General features: G+C 37.3%; 1 protein-coding gene across 1 annotated transcript in view; it reads left to right on the forward strand.

Annotated features, from left to right (window-relative positions):
• Positions 1-469: 469 nt before the first annotated feature.
• Positions 470-19,313, forward strand: part of LOC122796047 (progonadoliberin-2) — a 30,192-nt gene continuing 11,348 nt past the window's right edge. The window contains exons 1-2 of the mRNA XM_044064514.1: positions 470-531; positions 15,196-15,367. Of these exons, the coding sequence (XP_043920449.1) occupies positions 15,200-15,367 (168 nt within the window). The 5' untranslated portion in view covers positions 470-531; positions 15,196-15,199. The remainder of the gene's footprint in view (positions 532-15,195; positions 15,368-19,313) is intronic.

The following is a 19,313-nucleotide window of genomic DNA, read 5'->3' on the forward strand; positions in this document are numbered from 1 at the left end:
TAATTTAATTCTAGAAGTTTCTTTACCTAGACTATAACCTATGTGTGACTATGACCAGTGTGTAATGCGACATCTTGCATTGATTAGGACATATCTGGATGATCTAAAATACAAGGCCAAAGTGGGAACCATAATGTTACAGTGGCTGTAATGGAAGCCAAAATTGCCACTTTTGGCATATGTACTACCAGACTAAACAACTGTTCTGAATTCTACATGAATTTTTACTTAAGATAATGACATGGCCAAATTTTGAAGCTTAGATTAAAGGGAAAATGTACTCCAGCAAAGATCCCTTGACGTCCCAAAAGGAGCTGTCCAATCAGAGCTTCCCAGTAAGACTACACACACTGGAGATTAATGTTTGCTCAGGGAAATGCACTGCTGACCTTTCTTACTCACTGTCAAGTCCCAAAAGAGAGACAGCATGGCAAACAAACTATGAGGGCTGAAAGTATAAATGTAAGGCTGAGATGATCAGTGACCAAGGGAATCCTGCCAGTGAAGGACTGAGCTTCAAGCATTAGAAAGGTAAGCGTCTGTGCTTTTGTTTCAATTTTTGTCTCTACTGCATTATTCTGTGCCATTCTAATACAGCAGTTTGTACATGTGATTAATATGTGCTACTTTTACATCCAGTTTTGATACTGACTATATGATTTTTTTACATAGTAACTATCAATACACATACTATAAAATGCAAAATAAATATATAACGTCTATAGCTTCCTATTTAGATGCTACAACATTCTAGATAAGGACCACTTGTGCACACATGCTAATAAGCATATTAAATGCAGTTTGGATGTATTCTCCACTGTTGTTTGGTTTGCAAGGTTTATTTACTGTCATAAATGCCAATAAAATGCAGTTGAAAAAATCACTAGAATGAAAGAACAGTTATTTAAACATAATTTTCTACTTTTTCTTCACATAACAAGAACATTTAAAAATATCTCAGTTATTGTTCAACAAATTGTTAGTAGCTACCTGGATTTCTGTAAACAGCATTGAATGTGTTTACTATTTACATTTCTGTTTCAACAACACACCTATAGTAATTTTCTATTTTCTAACATTATCTTGACATGTACTTAGAAATAATTACACATGGTTACTAAAGTACAGAGTAACAATAACTCCCTTTATTTTCTTTCATTTGAAGCCGGAAGGTATTTTGGTTGACTTCATCTCATAGGCGCTGTGTTATTGTCAAACCAATAACTTCTATTTTGTATTTTGTTGGATAAGTTTAAGTGTACTTTTATATTAAATTGTACCCTAGCACTGCTGAGAAATGTATGAAAATTCAGATCAACTTGCAAATAACTTGTATTAAACTTCATATATTTTCATTTCAATTATTTTTTTTTCTTATTAAGTAATATTGCAGCAAAAGATTATGGCATCTGTTTAAATATTTAATGCATGTTCTGGTACAAAATTATTTTAATCTCCTTAATTTTAATTTCTGGTAAACTGAACATTTTAGGGAGGAAGCTTGACAGTTATTTATATGCACATAGGCAGAAGTCAAAAAAGGTTGCAACTTAACAAAACACAGTGCAACCCAATATACAAACAGGCAACATTTACATAGCAAATTCATATTTTTGCTTTCATGAACATTTACTTTTATTCTTTTGGTTAATCATGAATATTTATTCTGATCCAATTCTGAACATTCACTGCAAAAATGAGTAATTTCAGTCTTCCTACTATAAAACTCATATCAGTTTAATGAACCAAAGAAGTAGAACTAAAAGGTTTACTGAACCACTAAATATAATACAGTGGCTTGAAGTAGTTTTAACATATATTTATATTATTTTCCACATATTAGAGTAATAACCATCTCAAAGAAACCATGAAGAAAAGCAGGCACAGGACACTGAAGTAGTACATCAGAGTTAATGGGCTTTTGGTAGTAAGACAGGTCACATGAAAATTAAAGTAAATCAGCATTGATTAGCTAAATGAAAATTATAGTAGTCTCAAGGCAAATTTGGAAGTTTAAGGCAATTCATTTATATAGAGCAAGAGACCAGTTTGTAATTCAGCAGTAGTAGATGATTTTACAGGCAGATAGCATGTTGTTATGGAAATGCTGCTCCTTAAATGGAAAAATAATAAGCAGCAAAATTATCAGCAACATATGTAAAACATGCTTAATTAATGTAGATACTCCCTAACCAATTCAAGAGTAACTTGGACAATTGGAATGGGAACAGGATATTCATCCCTGCCTTGGCACCTATGCTTCTAATGAACATGGACAGCCTAAATGGTTCATCTGCAAGCCCCTGCACATGTTTATCAAATGTACCAGAACTTGTCAGAGATTTGGGATGCGTGACTAGGCTTAAAAAGGAGGTTAGTGGTCATTAGCCTAGTACACACCTATCAGTCTATGTACCTATACTCTAGTGGCTGATAAATTGTTTAGCAATCCAGAAGGCTTGAAAATCCTTGCAGATCTGGAATAATATGACATTTATTTAATTACCTCTAAAGGGCCATCTTATTAGCAATTAATTCAAGACTTAAAAGTCCATTAATAATACAAACTTAGGCTGGGGCATGAGTACTGCCTTGGGTAAGAAACCAGTTTGTGGACTTGAGTGGGCTGTGCAGTTTCTAAACTGTTTTGTGTTAATCTGCAGAAAACATAGTGAACAAAAATATGACGTGACTTGTTTTTTTAATAACACATGCTCTTTTGTCTGTTCCTTATGTTGGCTTGACAAAAAGGAAAGGTTTGTAAATATTTTGCACACTAAACACAAAAGGAGCAGTCAGTTTCATATTTTCATATTTTTACAGGTTTGACTTTGTTGCTCTCAGCTGCATTTTTTTCCCTGTAGTTTTCTGGAATTGCTTATATGTTTTTCCTATGTATTTCATTAATTTTAAACCTACATGCGGTTTTTATTATGTTGATTAGTTAGCTGTGATTTACTTTACTAACTCAAGAGGGGTATGCATACATTTACATAAATGTTACAGTAGCTTGTTACAAAACTGAAATGCACAAATGAAAGTTAAAAAGAGGTTTATACCATATCTGATGAATAGGAATTGGATAAAATGTTGTACTTCAGCAGACTGTGCATTTACCCAGGCGGGAAAATTAAGTGGACTAAACTGATTTGTAGTAAAAAAAAAATGTCACAGTAAAATGAGGCTGCATCAGTATAACTAGTCACAGATCTGCACCAGTGCTCCTGTGACAATGTTTACAATCAGATGGTGTCCTCATAAGTTCACAACACTGTAGCTAGGGAGGCTTAATGTTCTGAAGTGAGTATATTTTTTTCTAGACATATTTTAGAAACATTGTGTGTTCAAGAGCCCTGAATATATGTGGCACTTTCTAAACTATGTCGACAAAAAAGATACCTCCAATGTGAGTTAGCAGCACTTCTCTAAAATAGCCTTTTTTGGTTGTAGTGGACAACAACTTAAAATAATGTGTGCATTTATTTGTAGGGTAATATTTGGAGATGTGTATGCTTTTTAAATTGTAATACCAGTAGGAGCAATTACATTTTTTTTCAAACACCTTTATTGAATTATCACTTTTGACATAGGCAAATTTACGTTCATATAAAAGTAATCAAGCTATATTAACATAACAAACATTATACTTCACATATATTGCTATATATCATATAACCTAAGTAATATTACATAAATTATTCAATTCCTGCCTTTTTAAAGCAAGAAATATCTTCGTTAAACCATCACTTACTACATAGGCAATCATATATTTATATAAGTGAAAACAAACCACACTGACACAATCCTAGTTGCAAGCATTTTACATCACAATCCATACTGACACACTTCCATTTGCAAACATTATACATCACTTAGAATCTACCCAATTTTTCTCACTCAGACATTACATAGCTCATTTAAGTCCTGCCACCTTTTAGCCTCATTCCTCACTTGTATGTTTTGTTCTCACAATTCCCATTTTTCTATGTAGTTTGAACACAAAACAGCTATTTCTGGACACCCCTAGAAGTTTATCATGGAAAATCATATCCACATAGATATTTATGGAGCTTACAAGCATAGACTTATGTCAAAACAATGTTAAAGAACTTTTTCTGTATTTCACAAATATGGATCCTGATATAAATTCATAGTGAAGTTTAGTGAAGTTAAATTTATCATACCTGGTTATTTTGAATCTCAGTCCGTACTAGCAATCAAAGCCAAATGATCATATATCAACATGCACAATGACACAATGTCATTGTTCACAGCTGTATTTGATAAAGGGTTTGACTTCCTGCTTTCATTCCAAAATCTAGGAATTTCACTGTGACACATGCCACGTGCATTAAATTTTGCATCTATTGGTTATTGTTCTGGATCACAGAAGAAAATATGTGGGTTGCAAATGCTCAAAAGTTTTTTTTTTTTTCTTTTAACTCAACTGTGCTTCTCTCAATATGTATTATAAAACATTTTCTTTTTCAGATTTTTCTTGGCATTTGTTTTGGAGGAAATTAAAAACTTGCCTATCTTAAATAAACCTTTGACATTTGTACATAGTTCATGTTATTGTATTATTTTTAAGATTTTCTGGAGGAGAACAAACTCCCTTCCAGCAAAAATTGTATATTGCAGGACTAGTAGTTGAGGGAGGCATGTTTTAAAGAAACTAACCCAGTCCAAAAAGCTGGTTGTGAAGGAAAGGCAAACAGCATTACAAAAAGAGTACAGGCCTTTATAGATACAAAACAGAACACAGTTTGGTTACATCTCAGTGATAATCACATAAATGTCGTTTATGATTTAAAGTGAAGCAGTCTGAGATCTGAACTGGAGAAGATCTATAGCTGTATGGTCACTGAAGAAACAGAACCACTAATGCTAAAAATCAGCCAGTGGGAACCCAATCAGCTAAAGAATAGAAAGTCATATAGCCTTAAACTGAATATATTCTGGAGTGGCGTTAACAGGAAATAGAGAGAAAATAGTAGAGATACAGAGAATGTCCATAGGAATACAATAATAAGGAAAGAAATAAGGAATGGAGGAAGGAAGGAAGGAAGGAGGAACATTTATATGGAGAATGAAAAACTTGTAATAGAGGCTAGCCTTTTTTTCATTGCAGTTTTGTATCTCAGCTGCCAACCATCAGCCACCCTAGAGAATCATTTAGCGTACCCTGCAGAGTGGGAGGTCCATTCAATGTGAAGAACACATATGGTGTCCTTGGTGGGTGTTGAAGAAGCATTGATGTGGAGGATGTCTTGATCATCTGCATCCAAGGAATAATACATTTAAGGTTACCTTTCCCTTCCTTCATTCCTTCCATGTCCTACATGCAATGATGTCAGTACAGTTTGTGTGAATATGTTACTATGCATGTGCTCCCTCTGCGGCCTTCTGCATCAGCTCCTCCAACTTTTGTCTGACTGAGGAGAACAGTTAGCCCCCTTGAGGAGAGATGGCAGGGCAGTAACAACCCATTCCGTCCCTTCAGAGGACAGGTAGTCACATCTACTCTATCCATTCCATCTCCAGTAGCCTTCAGTTGCTGACCCACTTTTCAAATCCATGTCACTGGTAACTCTAGGAATTCTACTTCTGTGCCAGTATGATAATCTGACACATATAACATGTGTTAACCACAAAAAGAAGGAAGGAAAGCAGGAATCAGCCCGCCAAAGATTTATTGAACCATAAGAGCTTTCGTCAAGAATACAAGACTTCTTCAGATAAAATTCCAAACAGAAATAAGCCCATATAAAGGCATGATACATCACATGACCCAAACTGAATTAACTAAATAAGAACAATTGGACATTAATAAATAAAAAACAAGAAAAATGTATATATTATAATATGTTTTAAAACAAACAATTTTAACAGTATAGAAAAATGTATATATTATAATATCTTTTAAAATAAACAATTTTAACAGTATATAATATATATGAATAAAAATGTTTAAAATATACAGAACCAATACCAAAAATGTATATGTGTAAATAAATACATATTGTGTATATTATCTACACTGTGCTTTCATTTTTAATACACATCCTATTGACGCTAATTCATTTAGACCTGGAAACCCTACTGCATCCAGGCGTAAGATCCAGTATAGTTCACGGTTCTACAAAATTAATTGCCAAGGACGCCTCTCACATTCTTTTTCACCTGTTCAATTATAATAAATTTAAAATGATGGTCAGGGTCCGCTCCGTCTTGCCTATGTAAAAGGCAGGACACACGTGACATAGGGCCCCATAGAGCACACCAGAACTGTTACAGTTAAAGTGCCCATTCATCCTCAAAGTGAACCCATTGATTTCAAAAAGTTCTCCCACATTGATATAACTACAGTAATGGCATCTCCCACATTTATACATTTGTTTAATTTTTGTGTCACCCTGTTGCATAATAGGTTTCTCAACCAGGTTCTTGATATTCAATCTCCTTTTCCAAACTATTATGGGTTTGTTACTAATTTTGGGTCTAATACCACCATCCCCTACCAAAATACCCCAGTTTTTAAACATGATCTCCTGAATCTGATGGTACTCCACAGTGAATCTAGTTGTAAAGGACAATCTGAAGTTAGTAGTTTCTTGGGTATTAATCAGCCTCATATTTTCCACACTTGTCGTCCTACCAACTCAAATTGGGGTTACAAATATTTTCAGCCAGGATGGGAGAATAGATCCCCAAATGTCTTTTAGTCACCACATATAAGATGTGTAAAAATTACTGGGGCTTTGGAATCCAGGAGGACAAGATATCTGGCCAGAATATGGAGAAGGGAGAGCTATGATTCAAAAGAGAAGTGAATGTGATAGCAGGTATGCTTAAACGTATAACAAAAACTACTACTTAAATATTTAAGTATTAAGGAGTGGTCTTGGACAGACTGGAATGAATAGGGTGGTAAAGTGTATTCATGTGGGGTTGGATGTGGAGGGAGAGAGACAGAAACTGCAGAAGATATAGAACACAGAGTCTGGTGAGGACAGTAGAAAGGATGCTACTATTAGTTATGTTGTAGAGCGCTGGGCAGTGAATAAGTTCTATGTGCATGCTTATAAAATAAAGTAAGCAGTAGCACAGACAATCATCACTCCTACATGATTTATTGAGAAATTTAGATTTATTTGGTATGAAAAATGAAGTTTACTGTTGAGCTGCACATTAGTGCATTTGAAAAACTGAAATGCGTGAAGAGCATGCTATCCAGTAGAGCAAAAACTTTACAACAAGGGTGTCGCAGTAAAAATCACAATATCTGTGTTTATTTCCTCCCTTAATTGTTCGTATTGAAACTAGTGCCAAACATTACAAAAAAAAAAAAACACAGAATGGGGCTTGATGGTGCTGCCAAGCCTGATGGCATTGTCATTTTACACCTGACTATGCTGCTGGTTAGCAACCCCGGTATCAGAAGAATGGCTGGAAGTGGGAGAATAAGGAACCAATGGGTAGCTCTCTCATCCTAAGGGGGAAATTTTGTTCTGCATCATTACTCCTAGTAAACACGGGGGGATGTACAGCAGCAACAGCAGTCGCACACACAGAAACATGTGCATTGGAAGGCCTGCACCTTGCGCCCGATGCTGGTTTACCACAGAAGCAGGTGATTTAGGGCAAGGCAGATCCTTCAGCTTCCCAATGGGGTGTTGGAAGTTGACTGGTGTACCATTTGCATGCAAGTCATAATCAGGAAGCACAGCAGAGCTATGGCAGTAAGGGGGGGACTGAGTATTTAGTCTCAGAACTGGAGCTTTTGCTATAAGAGGGAGGTAGGGACTGAAAGTAGTGGCTGTTTCAAGAACAAAGATGAACATGTGAGTTAACAATAATCAGTGTTTTTTTTTTCCTTGAAAATGTTAAATGGGGGGATACAAAACAGAGATCTCTAATATTACAGTATATATTGTACCTACTGCTGAGCCACAAAATGAGAAAGAAGTCCCTTAAAACTGGTACATTCAGGCAGAGCTCAGTATATCTATGGGTAGATGAAATATTGCATAGTGATAGTACCTGACGCTATGTGGCCATAGCTCATGATAATTAAAGTTAATCTGTAAGGAGGAGACTGCAAAATTCAGATTACAGAAACTATGCCATTATGGTTATGGAACACAGGAGGAAAGCTAAACTCTGAGGAGCAGGGAGATGGTTGTTTTTCACTACATCTTGAAATGGAATGAAAGAGAGGCATAGAAAAAGTTTTTTTAAGGCTAAACAGTACTCAGAGGTATCTGTGACACAGTCTGTCAGGTTCCTCTAAGAGTTATTTAGAGTGAAAAGCAAAGACAGGCCTTTCACATTAATAGAAGCAAGTAGAAACCCAGTAATGCTACTTGTAATACCAATGACAGACAATGCAATACAGTAAGATATTAAAGGTTATAAACAAATCACAAGAAGAGTCAAATTGTTTTTGTAGTTGGATACAGCCATGGTCTGAGAGAACGGCAGAGACTGATTTGATCCTTCCACAAGGCAGTGGAAGAAGGATGTATATTTGAATCAGCTGATGCACTGTTGGTACTTGCAATAAAATGGAGGGAGATCTTAAGGGGACTAGATGAAATGGTGTTATGTGTAGAAGAAAGATGACAATGGAGAATATAGTCTTGACAGAAGGTAATTTTGGCAGCAAGCTTCCTTGGTTATCAAGGGCTACTTGACTGTATTTGAGTGGAAAGGTGCATGACACACAACATTATGACAGATATCCAGAAGTCCCTGACGCCCATGTGTTTCTCATTCTGTGCAACTTTTAAGGGAATGGTGATGACTGCACTAGATCCTGGGTAGGAAGGATGTCGACCAAGCTGTTATCTAGCTCAGACGGTAGGCAAATAAAATTCCCATCTCACCCTAAAAATGTGCCTGCAAATTCCCATCTCAGCAATACAGCACCGCAGTCTCCAGGCAGCCTCCCAGGAGACCAATGACCAATTTGACAAAATGTACCATTACCTTCATGTCTACATGTTAGCCCTTAACATTTGCTGTTTATGTGATTGCTCATTGCCCTCCTTCACTTTTAGGCTTATTTGTGCTGCCTTTTTCCATACTCCCCAACAGTCTCTGTGTCCTTGAAGCTTTCCTCTCTTTTTCCCTGGGTTGAGGTTTCAACAGTCCTCCGTAATTTAATTATTGCTTGATGGGAATTACATTTCTACCTAATAGCAGAAAAGTTTAAAGTGTTTCTTAGTTATTTCATGATTAATATCATCTTGCTTTGTAACGCTACTTGAAAGAGTTTACTGTGGTCACAATGAACATTACATTTTTTATGATCAGGTATGTAATGGTAGAAACTAAACTGAATATTTATCTGTAAATGTGATTATTGTGGGGAGTTGGGAGTAAAGGTGAAACAACAGGCAAGTATCATGTTACACTGATGAACAGCAGGGGGGGTTCTTTTAATGTAAACTGCACAAAGAGTTGCCTATTTTTACAGTTATTCATTATCACATATGCTGTTTAATGCAAATTATTAGTCACATTTTAGACATATCAGTCTTTGCTGCAGATCCTATATGAGCAATATCAGATTTTGCAGGGAATTAGAACCCTTTGATCTGGGGATGTGAAATTGATCATATCTTTTATGTAGTTCAGTCAGCTGTACTGCATACCTTTGTGAGGGCTCCTGCTTATATGCAAATTTGGTGTAAGAGCTGTTGCAATAATATAGCAAGCCTGATCAAACTAGAACATAATACACTTCCTTGGGTCACACATTTAAGCAGGAGTGAGTCATGCTCTGAAAGGCTGTGGACACTTCTCCATGGAAAGAGAGATGCATTTATGAAACAGAAACCTCATTAAAATTCTGAGAGTGAAGAATTTGCTGCTTCTTGTCAGCTCCCAAAAGATGTGAGATGCTGACAAAGGAGCATATCAGAATACATTGCTGGTGGGTGGGGAGAGTTAATGATAGCAGAAATGGAGATCAGGGAAATGCAGAGATTACAGAATGCTGATACTCATACACCTGGATTCCTTCAAAATGTATTTGTTGTCTTTAACCACAGAAGTAATTATAAAATGAAGAAAGAACAGTGACAAGAACTTAATGCAACAGCTGATTACATGGGTTAGCAAGAGACATTGCACTTTAGTTTGAGGCCCTGTGTACCCAAGAGAAACAGACAGACAAAAATGTCTAAAGACAGATTTGGATTGTTTGTAACTATGACATTTAGCCCTTGTGGTTGCAGTGTGTTTATAACATCTGAATCCTTTTAATAGAATATAATGGGAGCTGCTCCTTTTGGGGTGATATAAAGATGAACAGATCATACCTCTCACCTGTCCATATTTTAACAGAATGCCTAGATTTATGCCTTAAATGTTTTGTCTGTCCTCATAAAATTGTGGTTTTCTGGCAAACCACTTCCTAATTATTGAGGATTGAACTTGGAAAATAATGACAGATATTTGAGTTTCAGACTTTATATCTATCAGAAAATGTATGCTGATGCAAAACCTTTTATTCTATCAGCCTTCTAAGTTTGTAAGAGCAATATTTAAACATTGTCCCTATTTTTAGGCCTTTGTCTCCAGTTTTTATGGCTTTGTCAAGATTTATTGCTCGAAGAAGTTAAGAGGTATGAAAGACATCCCAGCATTTTTGTTTAATAACAGTTAGTGTGTACACACCCAGTTGTCCAGAAAAATGAGGTACCACAGAAATTCCAACAGAAGGGTGCTCAGGAAAGTTGGAAATATGTTGGATGTATGCCAACACCTGTGACTCAGACCCATTGGGATGCAGAGACTTGATGTAGCTGCTGCCACCTAGTGTAAAGTGGGTGTAATATTCTGCTCCTGCAATCCAAAATGGTTTTGAAAGTGTTCCACTAGTATTTCAGTAGGTTTAAGATTTTTGCTGAGTAACCAGACTTGGCCACTTTCATCAATTTTTGATTTTTTTTTTGAGATGTATTGTTTTTTCTGTCCATGTCTGCTAGCCATCAGCTCCCCTGTCTTTCCGATGACTGAAGCTATAAGGCATGGCCTGTCATACTGGAAGCAATCACATAGTTTTCTTTGCTAATCTAATCCCTCAGTACCACATCACAATCTAATACCATACTCAATAGATTCATAAATCCATAGATATTACAAGACCACTGTGTCTTAGGACCATTCCAGCCTTGGCAGATCCCTACCTCAGGCTGCACATCCTTTCTCCAGGTGGGTCAAAACAGTCAATCACAGAGTAAATTTGTGGAAACCTATCCACTCATCAAATTTATATTTAAAGGAAGACAGTGAGTTGCATTGCTTAACACATAGAGGTAATTTATTCCAGAGGTGTGGTAGGTACTAGCCTATAAACCTGTCCTACCACTATGCTTTATTAATCTGCTGGTAACGCTTTAGATCCCTAGTTCTATTGTTGATGGAACTACTGGAACAGCAGAGAAACAGGAGGCCCATGAAAATCAGGTCTGCAATGGCATGGTAAGTCAGGCAGAGATCTCCCCTCAGAAGTTTATAAGACATTGAACTAAAGTTCGTAGCTCAGGGGATTTGATCAGGTCTGCAATGGCATGGTAAGTCAGGCAGAGATCTCCCCTCAGAAGTTTATAAGACATTGAACTAACGCTGGTAGCTCAGGGGATTTAGGCCTGTGATTTCTTTAAGTTAGGAACTTTTAGGATCTTTGTAATTGTTTGATATGTTTATTGAGATAAATCCTAATGGGGTGTTATACTTGATAACTGGCCTGATCAATGCTAAGTAGAAGGGATTGATTACATCTTTAGACACTGATGATATTCCTTTAGCAGTTAGCTGAAATAAATAAAAGGATTTCATGACAGCCATTGTCACATGATTGTCAAAAGAGCAAAAGGCACTATCAGCCCAAGTACCTAGGTCCCTAACTACATTTTTGTTTTGTAATGGTGTGTTGTCTGTATAGTATAATGAGGGGAAGAATTGTCTATCAAAAGTGATGATTTTTACACTCTTTTGCACATAGGTTGTGCCCGCTTTTAATATACAAAATGAGTTTACTGAGGAGAGGTCATTCTGAAGGGATTGGGTATCATAAGGTGGCTTAACAACAACCCCATTTTGCAGTCATTTCCAAACTTTATTAAGTGAAGGTCTTGACATTTTTCTTGGAAATCTGAGAAGTAAATACCAAAAAAGGGGAAACCCCAGCACCAAGCCCTGAAGGACACCATTGGTCACTTTTAGACTTTCTGATGAGGTATCTACAACATGCCCTGTACAGGCTCTTCTGTCTTTTTGCCAGTTTGCTCTCTATCTTGCCATATATGGCTTGATTTGTAAAGCAGTTAATTTCTGTATGATGCCAGTGTGGGGAATAGTGTCAAAAACATTGGCCAGGTCAAAATACACCGTGTGTGCTGCATGGCCGACATCTATAGCCACCATAACACTTTTAAAGTTTATTGGATTAAACAGACCAGAGTTACTCTTCACAAAGTCAAAATGTTGGGTCAAATCTTTCATTTATAAGTGTGGCAGAGTAAAGCATCTAACAGCTTTTAAAAGCTGTTCTAGCTTCTGCCACTGGTTTTTGATGGCTGGCACTGCCCAATGTTGGTCCTTAGCTTAATAACCAATCTTAACAGTATTTAGGTGTCCTTAACAAGCTGTTGTTAAGCATTGGTAAGCACAGTTAAGATCAAGTCTCATGCTAAGGACATCCTTGATATGTTTACCTTTTTCCAGTTTCTGAGCCTAATCTCTACATTTCTTGTACAACAGACTAATTATGATTAGTAAGCTGATTATTCTCTGTTTTGAAAACATTTCACCTCTGTTACTGCACGGTACTAATTAAACAGATAACAAATATAATTGGAAATCTTCTATATTGCATACATTTGCAAAAAGAACAGTTTTTTTTTTTTGGGGGGGGGGTCTCCTTGTCCACCAGGTCTAGTGGGTATTCCTGAATGCCCATTTATTTTATTTATTTATTATACATTTGTTTAATGGGGTGGTCCGACTGGACAGAGCTGTCTGTTTTCAGCGGAAGCCCGGGGAGAAAAGCTCCAGAACAATTGCTAACGTACTATACATAAGACATTTACATGAACATTGTGGTTTACACATTCACTTATAAAAATATAGCAGATAATAACATATGATTGCATAAGATATTTACATAAGCATAGAGGTTTAGACATATAATTAAAAGTATAGCCGGTAGTAACACATGGTGGTTGTTCATACAGTATGTTTAGTAGAGATAATCTTGAAGATGTACTGAAGATAAGAAAAGAAAGGAAAAGTAAAAAAGGAGGAGAGTATAGACAAGTTTATATGAGGTGCATTGACATTTTAAGGGAAAGCTTTTCAACTTAGTCTATGGGAGAGGTAATGGGTATAGAGAGGACAGCGGGGAGTAGGTGGCAGTGAGTTGGTAAGCAACGTGTGATAATACATAGTGCATCTCTGGGGGTTTTAAAGAGGAGGTTGGATAGTGGGTATGAGGAAAGGAGCTCCAATATGTCAGCCAGGTGCTAGGTAGTTGCATGTCCAGGAGTTGTTTAGGTGGGAAACAGGCTGTTTTTTTTTGAAGATGATTTTGTTAGGTTTTAACCTGATTTGTAGTATTAGGGAGTTCCAAGTCTTGGCAATGTTGCTAGAATACAGGGAGTCACCAGAGCTGTAAAGGCTTTTGGAAATTGCAATTAGTGCCTTGTTAGTGGATCTAAGTTTGTGGTTATTGGAGTAGAGGGTGATCAGGTCTTGGATTTATTCTGACCCATGCTCAGGGCCAGTGAGAAGGCCAAGGAATTCCAGGGTAGTGATATTTGGCTGCCAGGAATTTTTCTTCTTATACCCTCTGTTCCCTCTTCACATGCCTGTACTTCCTTATGGACGGATGTGGAATGGGAACATGTACTATATTGTCCCACCTCTGTGGTGAGTACTGGCAGTAGAAATATGTCAATCCAATTTCTGTAAGACTTTTACTCTTGTAAAACATTTATTACCTATCAGCTGACTATTGGGCAAATAACATCCAAGTAAAGGCACATAGGGGCTGGTTCTGATGAATTCTGCTTCCAGTGTTTGTACTGCATTGTTTGTTTGCTTGTTTGCTTCAGTGATTTAACTGTTTAAGATGTGTTTCCACAGACATGAACTACTTTTACTAGATAATGCCACACAAAAATACTGTAAGACAAACAGTAGTGTTATAATATGTGTTCCCTTTCAACCCTTTCTACTTATCACTTCATACAGCCACACACACACATTCACGCACACACCTGTTCTTATCTTCAATTACAGGCTATAGTCTTCCTTAAAGCAAAAATGATTCCTCTTACCCTTGACGTAGGGGTAGTGGTAAGATGTAACTTGTGAATTTTTTATTATATATGTACATGTGTCTGTGTTTGCATATTTAGGGTTGTTGTTAAACATTTTTAAAATAAACCCAATGCTTTCCTAATTATGGCTGTTGTGAATTTTAGTCAGTACTAGACACTGTTATTAAGAAAAAATAATCTGTGATTTAAACCACAACATGAAAGTTCATAAGGAAAGAAGTCTGACACACAAATATCACTGAAATTGTTGTTTGGTACCACTGTAGTTCTGACAAGAATGGACTTCCTCCACAAATTTCATTACATTTTGCTGCAGAAAAGCATAAACTGTACCTATAACTATAAAACAGGGATTGCCCATGGACATTGTGGCCATGCATATTGGTATAATTAGTGTGTGTGTGTGTGTGTGTGTGTGTGTGTGTGTGTGTGTGTGTGTGTGTGTGTGTGTGTGTGTGTGTGTGTGTGTGTGTCTGTGTGTGTGTGTGCTCTCCTTCACTTTCTCTCTTTCTCTCTCTCTCTCTCTCTCTCTCTTTAAATACACACACACACACACACACACACACACACACACATACACACACACACACACACACACACACACACACACACACACACACACACACACACACATACACACACACACACACACACACACACACACACACACACACACACACACACGCCCAATATATAGGGATTAGCTATTCTACTGTGACAATTTGAATGTGATTTTCCCTATGGATTGCTATGGTACTGATATCATATGAGTTTTCTAAAGAAACAATGTATGGCATTTTCTTTTTAGTCTCATTTCTTGTTTTAATATCTTTTTCTGTAGCCATATGCAGCCAAACGGCACTAAGTATCCTAACATGGTGTGCCAGCGCAGAGTCCTGATCCTGGTCTTTGCTTTGTTGGTAATCGGCATCCAACTCTCCCAAGCTCAGCACTGGTCTCATGGATGGTATCCCGGTGGAAAGAGAGAGCTTGACATGCCACAGGTATCAGAGGTAGGAAGCTCTTGTTCTTAGATCCCCTCTCTGCCTATGGGTGGGGCACTTACTTATTCTTTTATTTGCATATCAATGACCAGGTTGCCCCAGTAGTTAACAGGTGCCATTGATCAGATGATACACAAGATGCAAATACTTTAGACTAATGCAGTAGTAGTACTATCTGCATTTAGCACAACTAACATTTGACAAGTTTAAGGATAGATCCTGAGATTCAGAAAGGCCTAATCTGATTTAGAAACCTTATCTCAGAAGGTTTCCACATTGCACTAAGCATTTCTGATTCTGAGACTTCTCTGCCACTGAAATTTTCCCCTCAGGGGACCCTTCCCACTGAGTGTGGTCTTGTGAGTGAAGCTGCATGCTAATACAGCACTCTGGGGAGTGTGGTTAATGCTAATTAGCCATATGTTCTCACACAGAACTGTTTGCAAGTCCCAAATTACTTACTAGAGTGATTCAAACTATTGCTTGATACAGTAAAATTTTAAGCTAGGAAAAAAAGTGAGAGCTGTCAAAAGATGGCACGCCATCCATTCACTCCTATGGGACTACTTGCAGCGAGGTAAGTCTGGTGAAGGCATGGGGGTGGTGTGTGTGTGTGGGGGGTGGGGTGATGTCTGCCTGTCTGCCTGGGTGGTCACACTAAGGGGTCTAGGTAGGGGATTGCAAGTCTGGATATGTGTGTGTGTCTGTCTGTCTGTCTGTCTGCCTGGGTGGTCACAGTATGTTAGGCAGATAGGTAGGTAGGGGAAGTTGAGACAATATGTGTGTGTGTGTGTGTGTGTGTGTGTGTGTGTGTGTGTGTGTGTGTGTGTGTGTGTGTGTGTGTGTGTCTGAGTAGTCACAGTATGTAAGGCAGGGAATGCCAAATCTGGTGTGTGTGTGTGTGTGTGTGTGTGTGTGTGTGTGTGTGTGTGTGTGTGTGTGTGTGTGTGTGTGTGTGTGTGTGTGTGTGTTTGTGTGTCTGTCTGAGTAGTCACAGTATGTATGGCAGGGAATGCCAAATCTGGATGTGTGTGTGTGTGTGTGTGTGTGTGTGTGTGTGTGTGTGTGTGTGTGTGTGTGTGTGTGTGTGTGTGTGTGTGTGTGTGTGTGTGTGTGTATATGCCGAGAGGTGTATTTGCTTACGTAATGCATGGGCTACTGGTGGGAACACTTAAAAATGACATAGTGCTCAATTCAGTGATGTGGTAATGAGACACTAATGAGGAATGAATCTCATTATGGCTATACCATGTCTCTGAATCAAAAATTTCCTTTGTCTTGCTAATTGACCAATTAGCATGGGCACAGAGAAATTCTCTGAATCCCAGGGACAGAGTAAAGGATAACACAGTGAACATCATTAAGTCTGAGGCAGTACACACAAGTGCAATACGGGGAGATCACAAAATGTCCAGGAACTTATAGTGGTAATGTATACTATCAATGCAGATTTACCTCTCACTTCACATATATATGTAGATACTCAGAATGAGCTTTCATTACCTAGTGCAGTATAGACACTGAGAATAAGAAATAGGAGAGATTCTAATTAAAATTAACAGCTTAAGGTCGCAGAAATGTGGTGCTGAAGAAACTATGAGAAGAAGATAAATTGTTCAGGTGTATGCTGTACCTACAGAAGGGTTCATACATGCAATTCATTTTCAAATATGATGAAGCCTATTACTCTTGGACATACTTCATTATCTTTCGTTGAAGGTTGTGCGTTAGGCCCGGCAAGCCAGCACGTAAAACTCTACTGCCAATCATTAGCGGACCAGAGTTCCGCTGTTGCGACCCCTAACCGGGAAAAGCCGAAAGACACAAACAAACATATGTTTAAAATCATTGATATTTTATATATTTTGTACAAAATCACAGCAGCAACAATTACCTTTTTTCTTTAAACGTTTCTGACCCTATTGAGCCCACAGAGAAATGTTTTATCTTTTTTCCTATCCTTGTTTCATGGCTATTGTACCTTTGTTTATCTGAATACTTCTTTGATTAAAAAGTTTGCCCTGGCAGAGCTACTTCATCTTTTGTCATGCTCTGACATTCACCAGAAAAAAAAAAGGACTCCATAAAATGTGCTCTTCGTATGGCTGTTAATTTGGGCTTGTTACAGTCATTCGCAGTGATAGCTATACAATGGTAACTAACTAAAGTATGAAAATGCATGTCACCTGGTCGTATGCCCATGTGCACTAACTCAAGAATTAGCTATGGGAAGAGGGGCAGCTAGAAAACTAAAGTAAAGGAAGAAAAAGCACAGTGGTTGTAGCTAATAAAAATAAAGGATGCAGCCACCATAGCCTCTGTGATGTTAAACAGGGAAATGAAACTCAAGTAGTAACGCCTTCAACAGGAAATCCCACCCTCCCATGCACACAGTTCTGGGCCAGACAATAAAATAATGCTAAAAGAATTGAAAGACATTCTATAAGACATCACACATGCACAATATCCTATCATACTCGGCTGGACATATGTGCACTCATGACTTCCTTAAAAAAAGAGGTAGCAATTATATTAAACTGATTATTTTGCAAATGTTGATATTTATATGACAAACACATCCACAGTACATAAGTCATATCCCAAATGAAAGAAGAAATGCAACAGAAATTAAATTTCTTCATACAATGACATTATTTTAAATAAAGTAAGAATTTACTTTTTTACATAATTTAGCAATAACTCTCATCAATGTCTGGGTAGTGTAGGTTTACCCTTTGTTGGCTTTGTTTGCTCACTCAACTTTTGCTGTCATGATCAAACTACATCAGTTGTGGTCAACTCCTGCATTTCCCACATCTGAATGTGAGTTATTATTAAAATAAAGAATGCATGTGATGAGAATGAAAGAATAAATAAATGACTTAACTGGGATCTGACCTTTGGCATACTGAATGCACAATTAGCTGTGCAATGATGCCAGCTCTGCAGCTGGTATACTTACCTGTATAGTGACATTGGTAGTATATTTGGTATGAAATACATAGGGAAGTACTTTGTGTGGCTTAGGGTCTGATTTCCATCAGTTTATTTACTTCTTTTAATTTACTTTGAGTTTTCTCTTTGAAATCAGTCAGTGCTTCCCACAAATGGAAATGCCTTTGGTTTGTCACCTTCTGAAATCACATTGATATTAGTAGTGCATGGGAGCCATCCTTTCCTGCAGATTTCCAAACTGCCCTACCAGAAGCTGGTCTTTAGCATAGACTTCCTGGGACAGTTTGTCCTTCTTACCCTAATTGCTCTATAGCTTTGTATCTGTATTTTACTCTCAGTTCTCATCAGTACATTAACTATTAAAAAAAAAGAATTTCAAAATCATTGCATTCTCACAGGTTTTCACTTCTTGTTTATAATAATCTGTTGTGGCACCCATGAAAACAGTCTAAAGTGCACATAATGCCAATCATTTTTTTATTTTATTTCAAAGCACAGAAATTGTCAGTTGATCAGGATCACTTTATTCACCTAGTTAAACCAATATTTTAACTGATTGATGAGCTACAATTTAATGTACACCAATATCATATGCCTTCCTACATTCTGTTAGAATTACTTTATATTCATTCATTGCATTTCAGAGTGCTTCTAGGCTTTGATACTGAATATATGATAGAGCTTTACAATGTGGAATGGAGTTCTGTTTTTGAAATATAGCATAGCTAAGAGGTATGATATATTGCAGGACTGTACATAACTAAACTGCTTCCAGTTGTAATTTCCAAGACTTTTGTCTCTTAATGTTTAATAGCATCTGATATAATTTTCTAAACACAGGAACATTTTTTACCCAAACTGCACCTGAGTAGAATTCTGTACTGTATATTTCTCAGAAAATAAGACAAGTGCTTTATAGCTCAACTGAGAATATTAGATACTCATCTTTCTTAGACAGGTGAACATATCACAAGCTAAGGTCAGCAGCGATGATTGGCAA

Source organism: Protopterus annectens, chromosome 2.part2 (genome assembly GCF_019279795.1).
Source record: "Protopterus annectens isolate FY-2018-M chromosome 2.part2, PAN1.0, whole genome shotgun sequence".
Lineage (NCBI taxonomy): Eukaryota > Metazoa > Chordata > Ceratodontiformes > Protopteridae > Protopterus > Protopterus annectens.